The sequence below is a fragment of the Argentina anserina genome, chromosome 3 (assembly GCF_933775445.1).
Source record: "Argentina anserina chromosome 3, drPotAnse1.1, whole genome shotgun sequence".
NCBI lineage: Eukaryota > Viridiplantae > Streptophyta > Magnoliopsida > Rosales > Rosaceae > Argentina > Argentina anserina.
Window position 1 is genome coordinate 16,486,642 of NC_065874.1, and position 22,784 is coordinate 16,509,425.

Sequence of the window (22,784 nt, forward strand, 5' to 3'; positions counted from 1 at the left end):
ATTTCAGTAACCTGGTTTTTGTTTCACTTATTTTGTATCTCTAGAGATTTTTACAAAAAAGAAAAAAGAAAAAAAAAGAAAAAAAAAGTGGATTATCTCACCCCCTCCCTCTTTGTTTTAACAAATGGAATGATAAAAGTAAGTTCTTCGCACATTTTCATATTTGCAAGGTTGAGAATTAGGATTATGAGGTCCTATGAAGAATTAGAGTTTCCTTTTCTGGAATGGTCCTCCACTGATGCAGGAGCATTATCTTATACGAGTCATGGAAGTTGATAGATATATGGTTTAAGATACTTGGAAGGAAACAGCGCCAGCCGAGGTTCTACCACTGTTACTGCCTATACTGAGATACGTCTGTTTGAGAATAAGTCCCATCACAGTTTGCGGTAGCAACAGTCTTCCAAGGACGTGGTGGTTTCCTGCAGAATGACACGCATCTCATTATAGAAGCATTCCTACGAGCCCATAGATGAACCAAATTATTCTGCGACGAGATTGGAGAAACAAGATGACAATCTATGAACCAAAACCAAATTATTCTGCGACGGCATTGGAGAAACAAGACAACAAGACCAGGCGCGATCATAAATCCCTTATAGGTAAGGGATTGTAGTAATTCTGGTTTCATATCATACAAGGACTTTGAACTACAGAGGATCCATCTTGTATTTCTAAGGCTTCAGGGGCCTCCAATTACCTAACATGTTGGTTATACTAACAACAAAAGATGCATATTATATACGAGAGCTTGGGAATGCTCATATGCCCTCATCCCAGAAAGCAAAAGTTGTTGGATCCCTCCGGCATCCAGCTCTAGAAGGGCAGTGAAAGCTAGTGCTTCTTTCCTAGGCAAAAGAGTGCTCCCAGCATCTTTCTTCAAGGTCACTCAGTGTCCATTACAGCATCCTTCTCCTCGTACTTCACGCCAACCAAAAACCATATGCACGTCTGCAAGGCACCATGACAACAAATCGAAACCATAATATTCCAGATGATGTTTATCACACCCAACATGCAAATTCATAATCCTATTGCAGACAGATGGAAACGTAAATAAAAAGCCAATTGATTGCCGAGCTACAAAGTTCCCAATGATGTTCTCCATACCTGCTTTGGATCATAGACAGCATACTCATTATACTCTAGAATGCTATCTTTATTATCTGTAGGCACCAAGCGTCCACAAGGAACTTTGATGTCGTTTTGCCATACAAAGTGCTCGGATTCATCAGTTTTCTTTTTCCCTATGCCCTTCACTCCAACTTTCTTTTCTTCTAAAGATTCTGTATCCTGCCTCACCAATGCAACAGCTAGCATTTACTATTAACATCTCAGAAAAATTTATTGGAACTTCCAAACATATTCATAGCATAAAAGCTCATACCTCTGGTGGACTGTTCAGTTCAATAAAATGTCATCACCTAGAGAAGCCACTGCCAAAACCAGGAAACCTTCAGGCCTGTCCACAGCAGTATAGCCATACCTGGCCGTTTCTGCAGCAGCATCAGAACACACAATTCCTTTCCCAGACTGCAAAAACAAAACCAGTACAGCGTGAACTACAATTTAGCAACATAAAGTATTCTTCAAAACTCGATTGGGTTGTCTATTACCATATAGCCTGGGATTGGGAGGGAGCATATGGAAGGCAAAAAACCCTTATGCAAATGCCTCATTAGATTTGAGCTCCGTGTCCCTGCAGCATATAAGCCCAACTCATTTCCAGAAATGGAACAGGCTCTAATTTGCTTTCCCATCGTTCTCTTGTTACACTCAAATACATTATTTCTTCAAGAGGAAGAAACAATACTAAGCATCTTACCACACTACAAGATCCATTTGTTGGGCAGCTTCTTTATTTCATCCAAAGACGGACAGGCCTTCGATTCAACAACAAATATGTTCTCCACCGACACCCCGTACTCCTGCATAGCACAGCATTATTGTATCAGTACTAGTCGCTATTATGTTTCTTCATGTACTGATTAAGAAGTATATTATCAAAGCGTCTTTGAACTTCGTGCTTACAACATCTCCAACTTTGACAGGTTCGTAGGTCTTGTCCAGGTACTTCAGAATCATTTTGTAATCATCTGATTCCTTATCAAGTGGGGAGATTGAGCATCCCAGCTTGTTATATCTATCAGACAATGGATCATCAATGGTAGCTCCACTCATGTCCCCAATAAGATGTGAGGCCACAGTTATGTCCCGAACAGTCTCCAGTGCAGCTGCAGCCTATATGATGAAGAGATTATTAGCATACAATCTCTAAATAATGCTTGGGAACATATCATTTTATGTTACTCACATGATCTGCAACTTCCTGGAAGTTCCTGAATATGAAAGGCCTAGTAGAGTGCAGCAGGGTAAACCATCTCTGGCTAAAGTCCGACCAGACAGCCTCAGCCTCTGGCCCCGACTCCTTCAGTGATTTCATTTTGCCCACAAACTCCTGAAGAACATCCTCACCTGCAGAAAAAGAGTCAAAGACTGCTAAACACAAGTGACTCAAACAGTGATACAAGAATTAACTTCCTCACATCGGTTTAGGTGGCCATCTGTAAGCATTCCCATTGGTAAGTCTGGAGCATCCAGTCCCATCTCCATCAGAGCATATCTACATTCAAGACAAAAGAACAGGTTCTAGTATAATTAATACACAAAGAAGAAAGATTATTAACTGCCTTAAAACTTAAAATGTAACCTTACTTGTAGATCTCTTGACTGCACAAGACCTTCATAAAATTCGCAACCTCGGGCTACTCCCAGCTGCCGAAGGCCAAGTCCTACATGTCTTACTTCGACTCCTTCAGCCTATGTCATTGTAAGAAATGGTCATGAAAATGGATACAACCAGCAACAACGAACAATTAGACACCATACCATGTCTACCGGGTAAAACTTCAAAGGCTTCTTCTGGATCTTATTTTCCCTTTCCCACGGTTCAAACTCATTACCAGTTACTTCTTCAAATATCCTAACTCTTTCACAGCATCATCCACATCATTCCATTCTTCAAGCCTTATAGTACAAGTTTAGACTGTTTTTTTGTTGGGTTTCACACAGCGGATTGATAAACAAGATACGATATCGAGAATACAACTATAATAGGGAAAAATAAACACAGTCAAAGATACAAGATTTAACGTGGTTCTCTCACTCCTTGAGGTACGTCCACGAGGCGTGATCCGATCTTTCTTTATTATCAAGAATAGTGTGAACAAAATACAAGGTGTTTCACTCAAAGTTTGTATCTAAACCCAAAATCATTGAACCCTTGTACACCTCTCTCAACTCGCACTCTCAATTCTCAGTAAAGACAACTCTCTCACTCAATACTTAATGAAGAATGAAATCCCCCCTAAACAAGAGAGTACACAAAACTTAGATGCTTCTCCACCATCTTTCAATGCCAACTTTCATGGCTATTTATAGCTAACTCTTGTCATGCTAACATTGAGAACACATTCATAAAGAAAAACTAAAGTCTTACTTTTCCTTCTTTCCCATTCAATGTTCTACACTAAAATAGTATCAAACTATTCCTAATAGTTTTCATTCTTCATGCATTCCCACAATAACATTGTATGATTGTGGATTTGTTCTCATACATATTTCAAATATGACTGCACCACCCTAGTTATTTCTAGCTCTACATCACAATAAATGAGCTATTGCACATGCATTTATCTTGTGTTTCAAATATGGCTGCGTCACCCTAGCTATTTCTAGCTCTACATCACAATAAATGAGCTATTGCACATGCATTTACCTTGTGTTTGTTGCAGCCAATTTCTTCCATTCAAACATTACTGCACTTGTAATAAACATGACATTAATTTAAGCCACATCTCAACATCCACCTTGGCGAAAACTTAATGACATCCTCCCGAAACTTCAGTCACTGCATCTAAAATTAGATGCTCATCCCCACACCCTGGGATACCCATAAACCTTAACAAGAAAGAATTTTGATCAAGTTTGAACTCTCTTCAAACTTGACCCCTGGAACCGAATTCTTCAAACCAAACATGTCTTGCGCAGCCACAAGCCTGTCATCACTAAAAATTTGTCAAACCATAAAGACTTACCGATGTCTTTCTCGGAACATGGTTTGACAACACTACTAGCAACCTTCTCCAACCGCCTACTAACCACCGGTTGATTAACAAAAGTCATCTCCTCACCACAATTAAGGATAGAGCGCTCTTGACTTTCCTTAGCATCACCAACATGACCGACTGCTCGCCTCGAACTCACCTTCATGGCACTGAAATAAGCTACCTTATTGCCATTAGGATTCCCACGAGCGAACGTCATACATGTTCTTATGGATCTGCCTCTCTGTAAGGACTGCTACAATTTTAGTTACCATCTAAAAGCAGATTTCTTTCCCCTCGATTGTGTAGCTCCCTCACAATATTTTTGGTAAATATGATTTCCATTCTTCTCACTAATTTGCAAGCCACACTTACTCATCTTCTTTCCAAGACCCACATGCGAATTTTCCTTCCACATAGCAGCTCCACCTGTTAATGTACTCCCTTGCAAAAGGTATATATTATTTACTTTATTTCCATGCAACACCACAAGAGAATCCATCACGGCCTTCAAAACTCCACCTTCTGTTACAATCTTGTAACCTTTGGAGTCGAGTGTACCAACTAATATAAGATTCCACCTTAAGTTAGGAACATATCTAACATCTTCAAGAATTCTCACCAGCCCATCATGTGTCTTGATCTTGACTGCTCCAATTCCTTCCACCTTGAAAGTTTTTCTTTCTGACGTAAAAATAGTACCCCTCTTCACCTTTTTGTAAGAGGTGAAAAGATCTTTATTGGGACACACATGAAAGGAACAACCAGAATCAAGGATCTAAACATCATTAGACAACATACCATAATAAGTGGTTGCCATGATAACACAATCATCATATTGTGAACTGAAGGTTGCTGAAACTCTTTGATGAGAATCTTCATCTTTCTCACTGCCATCATCTTTCTTCTTCTTCAACTTTGGGAAATGCACCGCGATATCCCATTTTTTATGACAATAGTAGCATTCATTGTCCTTGTGATTTCCTGAGTAGGATTTAGAGCTCTTTCAACCTTGATCTCGATTTCCTCTCCTTCCCCTAACTGAAAACACTTTAGAGTCCTCGTAAATACCATCTACAACTTTTCTCCTATTCTCATTAGAGAGAAGTTTTGATGTAATTTCGTCGAGAACTATACTCTGCTTCCCGTATAACATTGTTGTCACCAAGTGATACTAGAAGAACTGAGACTTTATCTTCTTCACTCATATTCACCTCTAAATTTAACAGTTCCGAGAACATTCTGTTAAATTCATTGAGATGGTCTTGCAAAGTTGTACTCTCATCCATGGTAAACTTGTAAAACTCCTTGAGATTAATCTGATTTGTGAGCGACTTTTTTAGGTAAAGCTTCTCAAGTTTTTCCCAGATCTCCTTGGCTGACTTCTCCGTCATGACATTATGCTTGATTTCTTTCAACAAGCACAACCAAATTGTGGAACAAGCTTGTTGATCAAAGCTTATCCACTCGCTGTCCTTCTTTCCTTGAGGTTTGCCATCTAATGCTTCTGAAAGACCATCCTTGACTAGAATGTCTTTCCCCTCAACTTGCCACTTGCTAAAATTATTTTTCCCATCAAATTTCTCGACATCATACCTTGATACCCTCGAAGCCATAACAGATGCCTAGGCCAAAACCTAGCATCTGATACCAATTGTTGGGTTTCACGCAGCGGATTGATAAACAAGATACGATATCGAGAATACAACTATAATATGAAAAAACAAACACACTCAAAGACATAAGATTTAACGTGGTTCCCTCACTCCTTGAGGTACGTCCACGGGGCGTGATCCGATATTTCTTTTCTATCAAGAATAGTATGAACAAAATACAAAGTGCTTCACTCAAAGTTTATAACTAAACCCAAAACCATTGAACGCTTGTACACCTCTCTCAACTCGCACTCTCAATTCCCAGTAAAGACAACTCTCTCACACAACACTTAATGGAGAATGAAATTCCCCTTAAACAAGAGAGTACACAAAATTTGGATGCTCATCCACATCTTTCAATGCCAACCTTCATGACTATTTATAGCTAACTCTTGTTATGCTAACATAGAGAACACATTCATAAAGGAAAACCAAAGTCATATTTTTCGTTCTTTCCCATTCAGTGTTCTACACTAAAATAGTATCAAACTATTCATAATAGTTTTCATTATCCATGCATTCCCACAATAACATTGTATGATTGTGGACTTGTTCTCATACATATTTCAAATATGACTGCACCACCCTAGCTATTTCTAGTTCTACATCACAATAAATGCGCTATTACACATGCATTTACCTTGTGTTTCAAATATGGTTGCACCACCCTAGCTATTTCTAGCTCTACATCACAATAAATGAGCTATTGCACATGCATTTACCTTGTGTTTGTTGCAGCCAATTTCTTCCATTCAAACATTACTGCCCTTGTAATAAACATGACATTAATTTGAGCCATATCTCAACATTTCTGGCACCATAATCAGCTGCACGATGCAATAACTGCATAACCAAAAGTTTCAGGGAACACAAAGTTTCTAACATAGCTGAAAATGAACATTAATCGAACGGTCAATTACTCGTTCAGTTTTCGTCCCAGATCACAACGCGAGAATGCACAGCTGTATAATATCCCATCCCTTTCAAAAAATTTCCCGCCTTGCTCTTGCAGTTTTGTGTCTTTGTAGACAGCTCTCTTCCCATAAAGCTTGAGCTGCAAGAAGATCATATCATCATACATGCAAATTCTGATAAAAAAAATCCTGTAAAATTATTATGAGTTCTGTACTTCTGCTGAAAGCCACTCAATCGCCTCCTCACTGGGGTCCATTTTGTCCCATGGGACTCCTTTGCTATCAGGAGCGAGATCACTAACAATATTGATAGGAGCACAAAGTGTGACGTTCTTAATGTATATATGCCCTATTCTTATGCTTTGTTACTTCTTATTTAGTTGTTTTATGTTCATATTTGTCATTTCTATGTTCTAAGTAGAGCTATGCCGAAATTTAATGAATTGATGATGAAATTGTGCTAAGTGTTAGAACTCGTTATTGAGCTAGGATTCCTTACTCGACTAGGATTCTACTTTCCTATTTTCATTCTTTCCTATTCCTTAATCGTCGATTTCTTTTCAGAAAAGACAAATCATACTTGGAGAGGGAGTAGAGATGCCGTGATGCATTCCTAGTGAGACAAGGAAATGATGTTCGAGTTGAAGAAGGAGAAGAAGAGGCCGGCCTAGCTATTCCTAGTTGGACCAAGAGAGATGCCGTGCAGTCCTTATATGTCTCCGTATTGGATTTGGTTTCCTACATCAAGTTGGATATGGAGTACATGAATCAAAATCCATAACAAAGAAGATTTCAGCTTCCCAATTGCATTCTGTCTCCTTAAGGGATGGCAAGAGGGCTTCATAGACTCCTATATATAGAGGCTCGGCCTCCCCATTCAAGGATCATCAACCTTGCACACAAGCACAAGCCTAGCTCTGCCGAATCAATCCCTCACCCTTCCAAGAAATCTTAAAACCGATTCCACCACTCTCCACCATCTATAGCCTTCAAGCATGCTTGTGAAGAGGTTCCATCCCCCTAGAAGTCACGGCTAGACCTTGTAGAATCGCTTGATTGATAAAGTGTAACCATGATTCACTCTTTGTTTACATTCGGTTTTGGTTTTCTTGTTCCTGGATGAGCATGTGATTATTGTAGTGTAATCTTGTTTCAATTTTGTCTATGAAATAGCTACTTGATTCAATTTATATAAAGATTCGAATTCATGTTTTTGTTTTATGGATTTTCTGTTTTGGTTTCTGCCGTGTACTATGTATGAACAATTTCGATTCCTAAATGGTATGATTATGCTTGTAGCATGATATTTAGGTTGTTGGATTAAAGACTTATGCTAAGAACATGTTTATTCTTTTATATGTAAGTTTCGAATTGTATGGTTGTTGGTTAAGTAGGTGACATGCTTAATGAATTCAATGTGCATGGCTTTGGAATTACATGATAAGATGAACATGTTAGATTTCGATTATGGCTGCTTGGTATTAATCGAATGTGTTAAGTGTCTATGAGATTAGGTTACTGCTTAGAACCTTAATTATCCAACCTTAGTTGTTCATAAGGAGGTCTCTGCATTATTCTAAAGAGAGACATAGAACTTGTTTCGATTTCTTTATGTGAATTGTTTTGGTGATTGTTTATGTGTTGGTTGGTTGATCACATGTATATATTAGTTTAGGTTTTATTTACTGTTTTTATATCTCAATCCGATCCTATATATCAAACTCTTTCATATCTTTATGAATTCGTGTTAAGTGTTGTGATCCTAAGCCCTGGTTGGATCCCCGGTTTGTGAATGATACCCTCTTGCTTTATACTACTAATAATGCATACATGGTTAAATATTGATGTCGAGTAATCGAGCAATCATCAAATGACGCCGTTCCCGGGGATCCATAGAGATGGATCCCTAACTTTTAATGTCGAATTCATTGTCTATATTGTACATTTGTATATTCTTATCTTGTTTCGTTGTACATATAGTAAATATATCTTAGGTTGTTGTTTTGGTGCTTGAGTGAATGATTGTTGTAGGTTGTAAATCGAACGAAATAGGTAAAGTCCCTTTTGTTAATATTGGCCTTAACCCTTCATGCTAGCTCTCGAGTTTGCATGAGGTCGAGGGCGGCTTTTACTAACACTTGGAGATTTGTCTAACACACAAGGTTAAGTCCAGCTGAGTAAGGGGCACGCTCTCTTATTACTCTGGTGCATGGGACCAAAATTGGATCTCAGAGAACTACTGACTGACATACATCTCGGTGATGGAGTCGATAGGGAGCTCGCTCTCCGTAGTTCAACAAATGAGTCCTACCATGTTCACTATCTCTAATTGAAACAAAGACTTGATCTTGTGTCTAGGCATCCATACTTAAGCCGCACATCCACCTTGGTTTACAACTTAGAATCCATCGATCGTTCAATCATTGATATGGCAAAAAGAACTTGTGAATTGTATGAACTTTTGTAAACGTAAAGAACTAACTCTTTGTAAACTTGACAACATAGTTGACGTGCCTTTCCCATAAGTGTGCGTGTGTATGACTAAGGGAAGGCACGATTTATGTGTTCATTGTGTATTTTTCAATGCTAACTCTTTAACATTCGTGTCACAGGAACTATGCATGTCCGAAATATCTAAGAGAACATAAGAGCTCAAAGATCGAATTCAAGCACTTAGAGATTTAAACAACTCTTTCACAAGTGCCCCTTTAGATTTTGAAACATCTCCAAGCAATTCAATCTTAAACTCTTCACCTAGATCAGAAGAAGAGGAGGATCTTTCCTTCCCCTTCATCTTCAATTACGAACTAGACACAATTGCGGACCGTGACATAATTCATGTTGGTGCTCCAATGGCACTCAAGAATGCGTTCATTCCCACCACCCCTGAATCACCTTCATGCATTGCTTTCACTCCACCTGATGAAGCTAACTTCTCCATTCCAGTTCAATTGCTTGGGCATCTGCCTAAGTATTCTGGTTCTTCAATGGAAGACCCTAATGTTCACCTTAGGGAGTTTTTGGACATTTGCAAGCTCCAATCGATTCATCATCTTTCTCAAGAAGGCTTGAGGTTGCTTTTGTTTCCATTTACCCTTAAGGATGATGCTAAGCGTTGGTTGTACTCTTTGCCTGCAGGAATCATCACCACATGGGATGAAATGACTAGGAGGTTCTTGAAACAATTTTTCCCTGCTCAACTCACGAAAAGACTTAGGAGGGAGATTCAGAACTTCACTGAAAAGGATGGTGATTTACTCTATGAGGCTTGGGAGGAATTTCAGGAACTACAAAGGAAGTGCCCTCACCATGGTATTTCGTTGGATGACTTGGTGCAATTCTTCTATGAAGGACTCGACACAACCAATAAGAGCATGGTGGATTCGGCATGTGGCTGCACATTCATGAACAAGACCGGTCAAGAAGCTTACACTTTGATTGATGACTTGGCCGACAACAATCGCCAATTTAGTTCCAAGGAGAAGAAAAGAAGCAAGAGCCGTGGGGTGTATGATGTCGATGCAAGAAATCAGATGACTACTTTAGAAAGGAAGCTTGACGTTTTAGTTAAGGCATTCAATGGTTCGAGCATCAACAATCAAGCATGTGGCATTTGTTCTTTCAAAGATCACACGACAGAGAATTGTCCAAATGGTGCAATGACGGAAGAAGAGTTGAACTTTATGGGGCAACAAAGGCCTAGGTATGATCCTTACTCGAACACATACAATCCTGGACTTAGAGATCATCTAAATTTTCGTTGGAACAACAATGCTCAACCGTCCAATCCTCAAAGTCAAGGACCTCGTCCTTCATGTTTGTTTGTGAGGCCTCATGTACCTCAAGGTTCTGTTCCCTTTAATTCTAATGTTCATGGTTCGAATAATGCATTTGCACCTAACTATGATGAACTCTTGAAGTCTCTTGCTCAAGGTCAACAAAATCTAAACTCTGCTACTCAAGCTTTAGTTACAGGTCAACAAGCTCATTCTAAAGACATAACCGAGCTTCAGAAGCAGATGTGACAAGTGATCGACTTCATGGGCAAGATCCATGAAGGAGGAAAATTACTGATCCAAACCGAGCCAAATCCGAACGTGAAGGCCATGATGACAAGAAGTGGGAAGATTATGGATGCTCCATTACAGCAAAACAAGAAGGCCGTGCCTTCTAAAGGACAAGAGGCCGAGAGTTTCAATATCAAGGACTTAGAGAAGGACCCTGCCTCCTCTAAGGCCAATGATGCCATGCCTTTACCCCAAGGAGATCATGTCATGCATGACAAAGGTATGGATCCTAACTCTAGTGGTTTAGCTTCAACTAAGGATCTTCCTCGTGTTCCATTCCCTAGTAGATTTGCAAAGCAAAAGAAGGATGACTCTGATCAAGCCATGCTCGACATCTTCAAGAAGGTGGAAGTGAACATGCCTCTTATTGAATGCATACAACATAATCCTAGGTATGCTAAGTTTTTGAAAGAATTGTGCACCAATAAGAGGATGACTCGAGAGAAGGAGGTTGTCACAATGAGTGAGACGGTTTCTGCCGTGCTCCAAAAGAAGCTACCACCAAAGCTTAAGGATCCATGGAGTTTTTTTTATCCCTTGTACAATCGGAAACATGACATTTGAAAAGATAATGCTAGACTTAGGTGCATCTATCAATGTAATGTCTTACTATATTTATGAAGACCTAGGTCTAGGTGATATGAAACGTGATAATGTGATTCGATTGGCTGATTGTTCCAACAAAGTCCCTTTGGGCTATATTAAAGATGTTCTTGTGCAGGTTTCGAGCTTAATTTTCCCTGCAGACTTCTATGTCATTGACATAGAGCCAACTGAGGCAGATGACAATAAGGTCCCTATCTTGTTTGGCCGTCCCTTCATGAGGACTGCACGAACTAAGATCAATGTGTTTAGTAGATCACTCACTTTTGAGTTCGATGGTGAAGTGATTAGCTTCAACATCTTTGAAGCCATGAGGTATCCTCTTTCGGAGTTAAGTGATTGTTTTTAGTTGACATTCTTGATTCCCTTGCAGATAACTATCTAGATACATTGGCACATGACGAGTTGGTACTCACCATTGCCCAAGGGGCCGGATTTACAAGTGATGGTTCTAACATTTCGGAGTTAGAAGCTAATGAAGCCGTGCCATCCTTCATTCTAGAGAACGTGACCTCTCTTGAGATTGCACGTGAGGTAAGCTATGTCTCTCCTAGTCCAATTCTCTTAACTACTAACAAGAATCTTCCTTCTGTGGTGCAAGCCCCAAAGCTTGATCTTAAGGTTCTTCCGGACCACTTGAAGTATGCATTTTTGGGAGATGAGGATACATTGCCAGTGATCATTTCATCTTCACTCAACAAGGAACAAGAGGAGAGATTGATTGAAGTGTTAAAGAGACATAAGACGGCAATAGGATGGACCCTAGCCGACATCAAAGGAATCAGCCCTACCATGTGTGTGCACCGAATTTTGCTTGAAGATGGTGCCAAACCAACCAAGGAAGGTCAGGGACGCCTTCACCTACCAATGATGCAAGTTGTCAAGGATGAAATCACTAAGTTGCACGATTGTGGCGTGATCTACCCCATCTCGGATAGTAGGTGGATCTCTCCTATTCAAGTTGTGCCAAAGAAGTCAGGAATCACGGTGGTGAAGAACAAAGATAACGAGTTAGTGCCTCAAAGGACAGTGACCGGTCACCGTGTGTGTATCGACTATATGAAGCTCAATGCTACAACAAGGAAGGACCATATGCCGTTGCCATTCATCGATCAAATGCTTGAGAGGTTAGCTGGTCATTCTTTCTATTGTTTCCTTGATGGATATAGTGGATACAATCAAATTAGTGTTGCGGAGGAAGATCAAGAGAAGACTACGTTTACATGCCCTTTTGGTACGTTTGCTTATTGTCGAATGCCTTTTGGTTTGTGCAATGCTCCAAGTACGTTTCAACGTTGCATGTATCACATTTTCTCTGAGTATATTGGTTCTAAAATTGAAGTTTTCATGGATGATTTTTCTGTTTATGGTGAAAATTTCGAAACATGTCTAGAGAATGTTGAACTTGTGCTTAAACGTTGTGAAGAAACTAACTTGGTTTTGAATTGGGAAAAATGTCATTTCATGGTTACGCAAGGCATTATCTTAGGCCATATTGTTTAATCTAGAGGAATTGAGGTTGATAAGTCTAAAATAGATCTTGTGCGTCACTTACCCCTCCCCACAAGTGTGAGGGATATTCGATCGTTTCTTGGACATGCAGGTTTCTATCGTAGGTTTATCAAGGACTTTTCCAAGATTGCGAGACCAATGAGTTCATTGCTTCAAAAGGACGTTCCCTTTCACTTTGATGATGATTGCAAGCATGCATTTGAGACCTTGAGGAGGCTCTTAACATCGGTACCTATCCTGGCACCACCGGATTGGTCCTTGCCATTTGAGTTGATGTGTGATGCCTCTGACTATGCAGTTAGAGCCGTGCTTGGGCAGAGGAAAGACAAGCAGCCCTACGCCATCTATTATGCCTCACGAACGCTCAATGATGCTCAATAGAACTACACCACAACTGAAAAAGAACTTTTTGCCGTGATCTTTGCTCTAGATAAGTTTCGTTCTTACTTACTTCAATCCAAAGTTATTGTTTACACTGACCATGCAGCTTTGAAGTACTTAATGACGAAGAAGGATGTCAAACCGAGATTGATTCGATGGATTCTCTTACTCCAAGAGTTCGATCTCAAGACCAAGGACAAGAAGGGAAGTGACAATGTTGTGGCGGATCACTTGAGTCGTTTGGTGAGAGATGCCGAACCCTTGGCCATCCAAGAGAGCTTTCCGGATGAGCAACTATTTCGAGTTGAGGTAAGTGAGCCATGGTATGCAGATATTGTGAATTATCTTGTCTCTAAGCAATTTCCGGATACTTTATCGCATGCTCAAAAGAATAGACTCAAGGCATTAGCTAAGTATTATGTTTGGGATGAACCATACTTGTGGAAACATTGTGTTGATCAAATCATTAGGAGGTGTGTCTCTGAATCTGAGCATCATTCTTTACTTACTTTTTGCCATTCTGAATCTTGTGGAGGACATTTTGGTTCACGTATGACTGCTCTTAAGGTGTTAGAATGTGGTTTCTTTTGGCCTACGATTTTCAAAGATGCATATCATTTTTGCATGACTTGTGATAGATGCCAACGCATGGGAAATTTATGATCTAGGGATCAAATGCCTATGACACCGATTATGTTGAAATATTTGATTGTTGGGGTATTGATTTCATGGGACCTTTTCCTAGCTCTAATGGTTTCTTGTATATACTCATTTGTGTTGACTATGTTTCAAAATGGGTGGAAGCAAAGGCCACCCGGACTAATGATTCTCGAGTTGTTGAAGATTTCCTTCGTTCTAACATTTTCTCTAGGTTTGGTATGCCGCGCGTTATCATTAGTGATGGAGGATCTCACTTTTGCAACCAGACCATTGAGGCGTTGTTGAAGAAGTATGGAATCAAGCATAAGGTTGCTACGCCTTATCACCCCCAAACAAGTGGACAAGTGGAGCTATCTAATCGTGAGATCAAGAGAATTTTGAAGAAGTCTGTTGGACCATCACGCAAGGATTGGTCTCAACGATTAGATGATGCTCTTTGGGCCTATAGGACGGCATACAAGACTCCTCTTGGCATGTCACCATTTTGATTAGTCTATGGCAAGGCGTGCCATCTTCCTGTGGAGCTTGAACATCATGCATGGTGGGCGGTGAAGAATTTTAACATGGACATTGATGAGGCCAGATTGCATAGGAAGTTACAATTGCATGAGCTTGAAGAGATTAGAAATGAGGCCTATGATTCGGCTATGGTTTACAAGGAGAAGACAAAGACATTCCATGACCGCATGATTAGGAAGAAACACTTTGTTGTGGGGCAGTAAGTTCTTTTGTTTAACTCTCGACTTAGATTATTTCCGGGCAAGCTCCGTTCTAGGTGGCTTGGACCGTTTGTTGTTACTAATGTTTTTCCTTCTGGTGCTATTCAGATCAAAAGTATGGTGCCTGAAAAGGAATTCACGGTCAATAGACATCGCTTGAAGCCGTACTATGACAATTTCATGGAGCATAACGTGGAGGAGATCTCTCTCCTTGATCCTACGGCAAGCAAGTGATATTTTGGAGATAGTCTAGGCTATAGACTCTAAACTTAAGCCAATGAAGGAGCCATCAACGAGTGTTTGCATTCTCTTATCACTTATCTCTTTTTAATTTTCGTTGCTTATCATATTGTACATTGAGGGCAATGTAAGTTTTAAGTGTGAGGTGGGGTATACATCATTTGTTGTATTCTATTGTTTGATGTTTATGTGTTTCAATTTTGTTGCTTTGATTTTCGATTTTTAGTGTCATTTTGGGTTTTGTTTTTCGATTTTTAGGTTGTTTGTTAAGTTGTTTTTGTTTTGAATCCTAGGTATGCCTTTAACTGTCTAGGATGAGTTGATCTTTAAATTTATGGTTGATAGATGTTCATGATATTGAAATGAACTTAATTGTTATTTGATGGTTAATCGATGTGTAGATTTTGTACGAACATGTAGTAGATGAGGATTTTGAAACTTAGGTACAGAATGAGCATGTTCCTTACTTGTTTTGATTCATGTAACCTATGTGAGATTCGAGCCATACACTTGTGCCTTTCTTTGGAGAGTTATCTATCGTTTCTTGGCTTTATAACCTCATTATATTTATTTGATCAATTCATATGTCATAGAATTGCAATGAACTAGAGAATGATAGAACTTACTTTGTGAAACTTTCAAAGCTTTATGTCATAATACACTCTGATTTTGAAAAGGATTGTTGGATCTTTTTAGGATTTCCACCACCTTAAGCCAAAAAACCGTATCCCTATTTGAGCCCTGCTTGGGACACCTTAGTTTTAACCCCTTTGAGCCTACGTTAAGCCTTTTCTTTCATTACCAACATGCTATATCCTTACTTAGTGTAGTTATATCTCTACCTTTTCTTTGAGGCTTGGCAGAGCCGATTCTTGGAGTTAGTATGGAGTGATGATTTGATTCAAGTGTGGGGTTATGATAATGTATGTATGTTGTCCCGTGGAAAAGAAAAAAAATGAAAGATGTCGTGTGAGAAAAAAGAAAAGAAAAAGATATGTACACGGCTAGAAAAAAACAAAATGAAGAATGATGATCTCGGCATACATGTTATTTTTGTGAATTTGGAGTGGTGATGTATTTGTTGAAGGCTCAATAATGTTATATTTTAGCCTTTGTTCGATTTCACAATGTTTAAAGTGAAGGATGGGTCCAACATGATGATATTTGGCCCTTGTTTTATGGAGTATGACGACATAAGGTGGATGTTTTGCTCTGCTAAGTCTTGAGGATGACCTTTGTGATTCCTTTACCCTGAAAAATGTACCCATGCCGAGCCTAAGGCTACCCTTTTCTAAAGATCCGCATGATTCTTAAAATGAGTAGCTCTTGATCTCTGGAGTTTGTTTCATGAGTAAGCATATGGTTTGGGTTCATTCGTGCATATGATTGGTATCTTTCATGAGGTTGTCGATTTCACCATGTTCATAACTCTTGTGTGTGAAAAGCTTTTAAGCATATGCCATGTTCTTGAGAGAAAAGATTTGGAGTGCATATCCTTTGTGAGTTGAATTTGAACTTGTTTTGAACATGTCGAGCTTAATATCACCTCTGTTTCTACCATGTCTTACTTGTTAAACGAAGTCTCATGTTTATTAACCATTGAATTCATCTTATCTATTTCGATTGAATGTTATTCTTGATGCTATGAGTTTGAAGATCTCTGAGACAAATTGTTGAAGGCATTAGTATGTTGTGTCGTCAGTTTTAGTGTATTGATTTTTGTTTTATGTTTTGATTTCCCTTTTTAGTGTTTGCTAAGGGACTAGCAAAGTCTAAGTGTGGGGTTGTTGATAGGAGCACAAAGTGTGACGTTCTTAATGTATATATGCCATATTCTTATGCTTTGTTACTTCTTATTTAGTTGTTTTAGGTTCATATTTGTCATTTCTATGTTCTAAGTAGAGCTATGCCGAAATTTAATGTATTGATGATAAAATTGTGCTAAGTGTTAGAACTCGTTATTGAGCTAGGATTCCTTACTCGACTAGGATTCTACTTTCCTATTTTCATTCTTTCCTATTCCTTAATCGTCGATTTATTTTCAGGAAAGACAAATCATACTTGGAGAGGGAGTAGAGATGCCGTGATACATTCCTAGTGAGACAAGGAAATCATGTTCGAGTTGAAGAAGGAGAAGAAGAGGCCGGCCTAGCTATTCCTAGTTGGACCAAGAGAGATGTCGGGCAGCCCTTATATGTCTCCCTATTGGATTTGGTTTCCTACATTAAGTTGGATATGGAGTACATGAATCAAAGTCCATAACAAAGAAGATTTCAGCTTCCCAATTGGATTCTATCTCCTTAAGGGACGGCAAGAGGGCTTCATAGACTCCTATATATAGAGGCTCGGCCTCCCCATTCAAGGATCATCAACCTTGCACACAAGCGCAAGCCTAGCTCTGCCGAATCAATCCCTCACCCTTCCAAGAAATCCTAAAACTGATTCCACCACTCTCCACCAAGCTATAGTCTTCAAGTACGCTTGTGAAGAGGTTCCATCCCCCTAGAAGGCACGGCTAGACCTTGTAGAATCGCTTGATTGATAAAGTGTAACCATGATTCACTCTTTGTTTACATTCGGTTTGGTTTTCTTGTTCTTGGATGAGCATGTGATTTGTGTAGTGTAATCTTGTTTCAATTTTGTCTATGAAATAGCTACTTGATTCAATTTATATAAAGATTCGAATTCATGTTTTGGTTTTATGGATTTTCTGTTTTTGGTTTCTGCCGTGTACTATGTATGAACAATTTCGATTCTTAAATGTTATGATTATGCTTGTAGCATGATATTTAGGTTGTTGGATTAAAGACTTATGCTAAGAACATATTTATTATTTTATATGTAAGTTTCGAATTGCATGGTTGTTGGTTAAGTAGGTGACATGCTTAATGAATTCAATGTGCATGGCTTTGGAATTATATGATAAGATGAACATGTTAGATTTCGATTATAGCTGCTTGGTATTAATCGAATGTGTTAAGTGTCTATGAGATTAGGTTACTGCTTAGAACCCTAATTGCATGATCCAACCTTAGTTTCATAAGGAGGTCTCGGCATGATTCTAAAGAGAGACATAAGAACTTGTTTCAATTTTTTTATGTGAATTGTTTTGGTGATTGTTTATGTGTTGGTTGGTTGATCATATGTATATATTAGTTTAGGTTTTATTTACTGTTTTTATATCTCAATCCGATCCTATATATCAAACCATTTCATATCTTTATGAATTCGTGTTAAGTGTTGTGATCCTAAGCCCTGGCTGGATCCCCAGTTTGTGAACGATACCCTCTTACTTTATACTACTAATGATGCGTACAAGGTTAAATACTGATGTCGAGTAATCGAGCAATCATCAAATATCATATGCTTCAAGAGGCTGGGGTTCTTGTTTTTCAATGTTGTCAATCAGCCACTGTTCACTTACAACGGGTATGCCCAATGGTCTAAATATCGGTTATCGGCATCGTATCGGTTTTGTAAAATAAGGATATAACGAGGATATATCGAGATATATCGGATTATATCGGATTTATCGTTTTTGTTAATTTTTAATTTAAATTTAATATATTTATAAACATATACTTCAAAATATTCAAAATATACCAAATAATATTAACTATTAAGTACTAATTGAACAAAAATAGGTGCACAAAAGATAGATTGAGATATTGATTATGCATTCATCCATTATAAACTCTCTCATCATCAGAATCAAAGTCAAAATCATCTTCTCCATTATCTTCATTCTCATCTTCTGAGATAAAATCATTTTCATAAATCACCTTCTCTCTATTTGCGTTGAAATTCCTCAAAACGACATCGTCTCCTTAAAAAAAATCACCGAAAAAAAAGTAACAAGAAAAAAAAGTAACAAGAAAAAAAGTCACCAAAAAAAAAAGTCACCAAAAAAAAATTATCGAAAAAAAATCATCGAAAAATAAGTCTCCGAAAAAAAAAATCCACGGAAAAAAAAAGTCCACCGAAAAAAAAGTCAAACGAAAAAAAATCCACCGATATATCCCGATATATCGCATGTTGACCCGATATTTTGAGTTGACCGATATATTAAGGCGATATGGCATTTATCCTATCGGTTTCTAAATATCACCGATATATCGCCGATATATCTCCCATATATCCCGATATTTAGAACACTGGGTATTTCCCTCTCCCTGCAAAATAAAAGGAATGCTTCACTGCAAATTTTACAATACGACACTCATCCGTCACGACAAAATATATGTCACTACATAATGGAACATATTACGCAGTGGAAAAAACTTGCGTACAAACTAGTATGTATGCGTGCGTTCAAATTCTCGTTTATTTGCACACTTTGGGAATATAAATACATTATTTTTACCGTTTAAAAGTTTAGTTTATTACTAAAGATCATTTTTGTAAAATATCAACATAAACAAAAATCGTCTTCATAGTCGATTGCATCAAACAAATGAACGGTTATGGTGAAAGTTAGTAGTCTCATGATCAATCGTCAATTTGTTTGATGCAATCGACTATGAAGACGATTTTTGTTTATGTTGATCTTTTATAAAAATGATCTTTAGTAATAAACTAAACTTTTGAACGGTTAAAATCATGTATTTATATTTCCAAAGTGTGCAAATAAACGAGAGTTTGGACGCGCACGTACATATTAGTTTGTACGCAAGTTTATCCCTTACGCAGTACGCACATTGCTTCAACTAGTTTATTTGTGCCACCTCGTTCTCGTTCCGCAGGAGACGCAATCAGACACGTCACCCCTGCAATAATTCAAATTTCCGGTAGAAAGAAAGTTCTAACCATTGGCGGTCTACTCCAACCAGAATATAAAAAACAACGAGTTATCAAATTACCAATGACATGGTTGGCAACCTTTCCTCCATGTTTATTTACTTCCTGTCTCCAGTATTGCTGCAATGTGTAATAAAACCGGGATCAGTGTGCATTACATATAGCTCAAAATTGACAGACGGTATGTATATCAACTGTATGCTATGCTACATATATGTGATCTTGTAAGACGTCCCATTAGAGAAATCAACATCCCAGTAAAAGGCTTATCAGGAGTCCTTAAATCCCTCTTCGGCCTGCGATTTGGGTCCTGATATTTCTTGACTAACTGCATACACAGGTAGCTCCCGTTAGTAAACATACTAAAGCATCTCAAAGAGGAATAATACAAAAAATTGGTTTATGATAATTACATCTGAATCCGGAGACTTCTCAACACTCTCGGGTAGCTTAATCGGTTCCTGCTTCCTTGGTGGATCCCTCGTGTTGAAAGTACAAGAAGCCCACTCGCTGTAAGTTCCAGTGCAAGAATATCGTATACCATTGAACTCCAACTTACCATTGCAGACACGACACTTATCTAATGGTCCATAAAACAGCAGGTCTTGGCCGTCCAAACCAGTGTTTTAAAACGTGAAGGCGTACCTCAAGGCGTTTTTGCGAGAGCCTTGAGCTTTAACGCTTAAGGCGTAAAAAACGTAAGCCTTACGACATAAAAATAATAAACAAACCTATTTAAATGTAACAATTACTCTTATACATATCACTTGAAGAATAATGGTCATGCATAATAATTGACCTATTTAAATGTTATCCACTCATAACATACTATCATGTATGCATACAATTCAATTGTGTAATGAATAAAAACAATAATATATGGAAGAACTGTACCGTAATATTTCTCAGAAGCTCGTAACTAATATCCTCAGCCTTGTATAACTTTGGGTGCCACTTTCTTTCAGGCCAATCAACATGTGTTACAGACCAACTTGCAATTCCACCATGATCGATTATCTAAAGGTGCAACAAACTTCCAATCGGACAGATGCTAAAACAACATAAATGGAAGATGAAAATATAAGAGAAAAGATCCTCACATTAAAAAATGTTGGCAAGTAATGTTCATCAGCAATGCAATTGCGCCCCTCCAAACCTGGCTATAATCAGGAAGAACAATGCACATCAGTTATTATGGCCTGAAACAATATAATCTTATCTTTTAAGAACCAACCAAGCCTACATACTTGCATGTCAGCTGTTTAATGGCCAAAGCATGAGAACAATGAAGCCATGTATTGTCTGGCACGTCTTGATATAAAAATTATTCAAATCAATGTTATCTCATAACTTGTAACTATCAGTCTTCAAAGTTCACTGACCCTTGAGGCCTTGACAGTACTATCAAGCCTGTGTCTATGCAAAGTCATTGTCGTACCCTTCCCTGCACCAGAGACTGAATTTGATCTCCTTATTGGTGATTGGTAATTTGGTATTATGACAGATACAAGGTCTCTTTCACTTAAAATTATATTCATGAATATCATGATGAATTAGCTTCAGTTCAAAGTTCGATTTCATTGTTAGCTTACACATATTTGGGGTGGAATTGGAACAGACAATTCGATCACAGATGAATACTAGTGAGACGGCTTATCACATCATTCCAGATATTATGTTAATGAATGGCAATAGTTGATCCTCTGAGTGGATCCATTGTCAACAGACCATGAATCCTTCACTGTCACACAAGGTACATTCAGTGAACTTGCCTCAAGGGTCAGTAAAATGCACTATCATGATGGCAAAAGTGGATTACAGAGAGTTGGAAACCTTATATCTATAAACCATTCTAGAAATAAAATGACAAATCATAAAACTAACCATGAAAGAAAGGTAAACATCAGAACATATATCACATACACACTAACCTTCAACTTCAAAATCATCGATTATAATGCAATCACCTTCTCCATTCAATTTCATTAATTTATGCACATGGGAAACTCTTGCCTGAAACTTTAAATTAGCCCGAGCTTCATTTCCTTCAGGTTCCCCAATGTCAACCAAATGAGCATTGAATGCAAATGATTCACCCGATCTTATAACTTCATCTTTTTTGAGGAACAAGAACAGATCCAGAAGAACAAGAACAGGTTGATCAAGTAAAACTCCAGAAGAACAAGAACAGATCCAGAAGAACAAGAACAGGTCGATCAAGCAAAACTCCAAAAGAAGATGAACATATCGATCTGGATCCAGGCATCCAGCAACTCTGTGATGCAGCTCTGCGGTGTGGTTACTTCAATAGATCATTGATCTAATTATGCGATGCGGCCCGAGAGTCCTCTTCTGTTCTCTTTATTTCGATATTTTCCGTATTCATCCAAAACGACACCGTTTTGGGTCTTATGTAAAAAAAAAAAACCTGGGAGCACGCACAAAGGCGCGTTTTTTACGCCTTAATGTGCGTTTTTTGCGCCTTTACGCCTTTCTGTGAAAGGCAACTCTTTTTCAACTAAGCCTTGAGCTTTTTAAGCCTCAGGCGAGCCTTGAGGCGAGTTTTTTTAAAACATTGGTCCAAACAATGCACCCATTCAATTAGTAGACCATGGGACTAGCAGAACTCTTCACACCGATTACCATGAGACTAGCAGACTAGCTGTCCAAATCAAATTCCAGCTTACCATTTTCAGAGAACAGCAGCATCCGAGCCAAAAGAGTCTTGATCATTAGTCTTTAATATTTCTCGCATTTGATCAGTTGACAAATGCTCTTTGACAGCAGAATAGAGTTCCTGAAATTCAGCAGGCAGAGGTTTACCATTGGCATGGCCATTGTGATCATCTTCAGCCTTCGCCTTCTTTGGAGGATGTCCTCCATCATCTGCATTCTCAGCCTTCTGCTTCCTTGTCATTACTTTCTTCTCCTTATCAGGGTTTGGATGAGAGTGTGACCTCGTGTCGTGAACCTTGACATTTGTTTGACACATTCTAGATGGTTAACAAACATGGCAAACATCTTTGAGGAAACATATAGAATACAGCTGACCATTTTGCTCATTCCTACTACACTAACCAGATTTAATGTCTTATTCCACTTTAGGTTCATGCTGTTTTTTTTCTTGTGT

The 22,784-nt window shown here is 38.6% G+C and overlaps 1 protein-coding gene and 1 non-coding gene across 2 annotated transcripts; both read right to left on the reverse strand.

Moving 5' to 3' along the window:
• Positions 1-790: 790 nt before the first annotated feature.
• On the reverse strand, positions 791-22,646 carry LOC126787173 (protein ADP-ribosyltransferase PARP3). The gene is given in 26 exon segments (XM_050513094.1): positions 791-801; positions 864-951; positions 1,111-1,293; positions 1,388-1,411; positions 1,414-1,533; positions 1,617-1,699; positions 1,826-1,928; positions 2,032-2,241; positions 2,315-2,475; positions 2,547-2,623; positions 2,716-2,766; positions 2,768-2,820; positions 2,890-2,987; positions 2,990-3,027; positions 3,779-3,818; positions 4,098-4,276; positions 4,379-4,884; positions 5,261-5,702; positions 6,569-6,604; positions 6,682-6,815; positions 6,891-6,982; positions 18,218-18,300; positions 19,554-19,634; positions 19,867-19,982; positions 20,068-20,264; positions 22,343-22,646. Coding segments are annotated over 25 exon segments (3,477 nt in total). The 3' UTR covers positions 791-801; positions 864-885.
• Positions 9,885-9,991, reverse strand: LOC126789708 (small nucleolar RNA R71). The gene has a single exon (XR_007671620.1). It is a non-coding gene; the product is annotated as a small nucleolar RNA R71 (small nucleolar RNA).
• Positions 22,647-22,784: the final 138 nt, after the last annotated feature.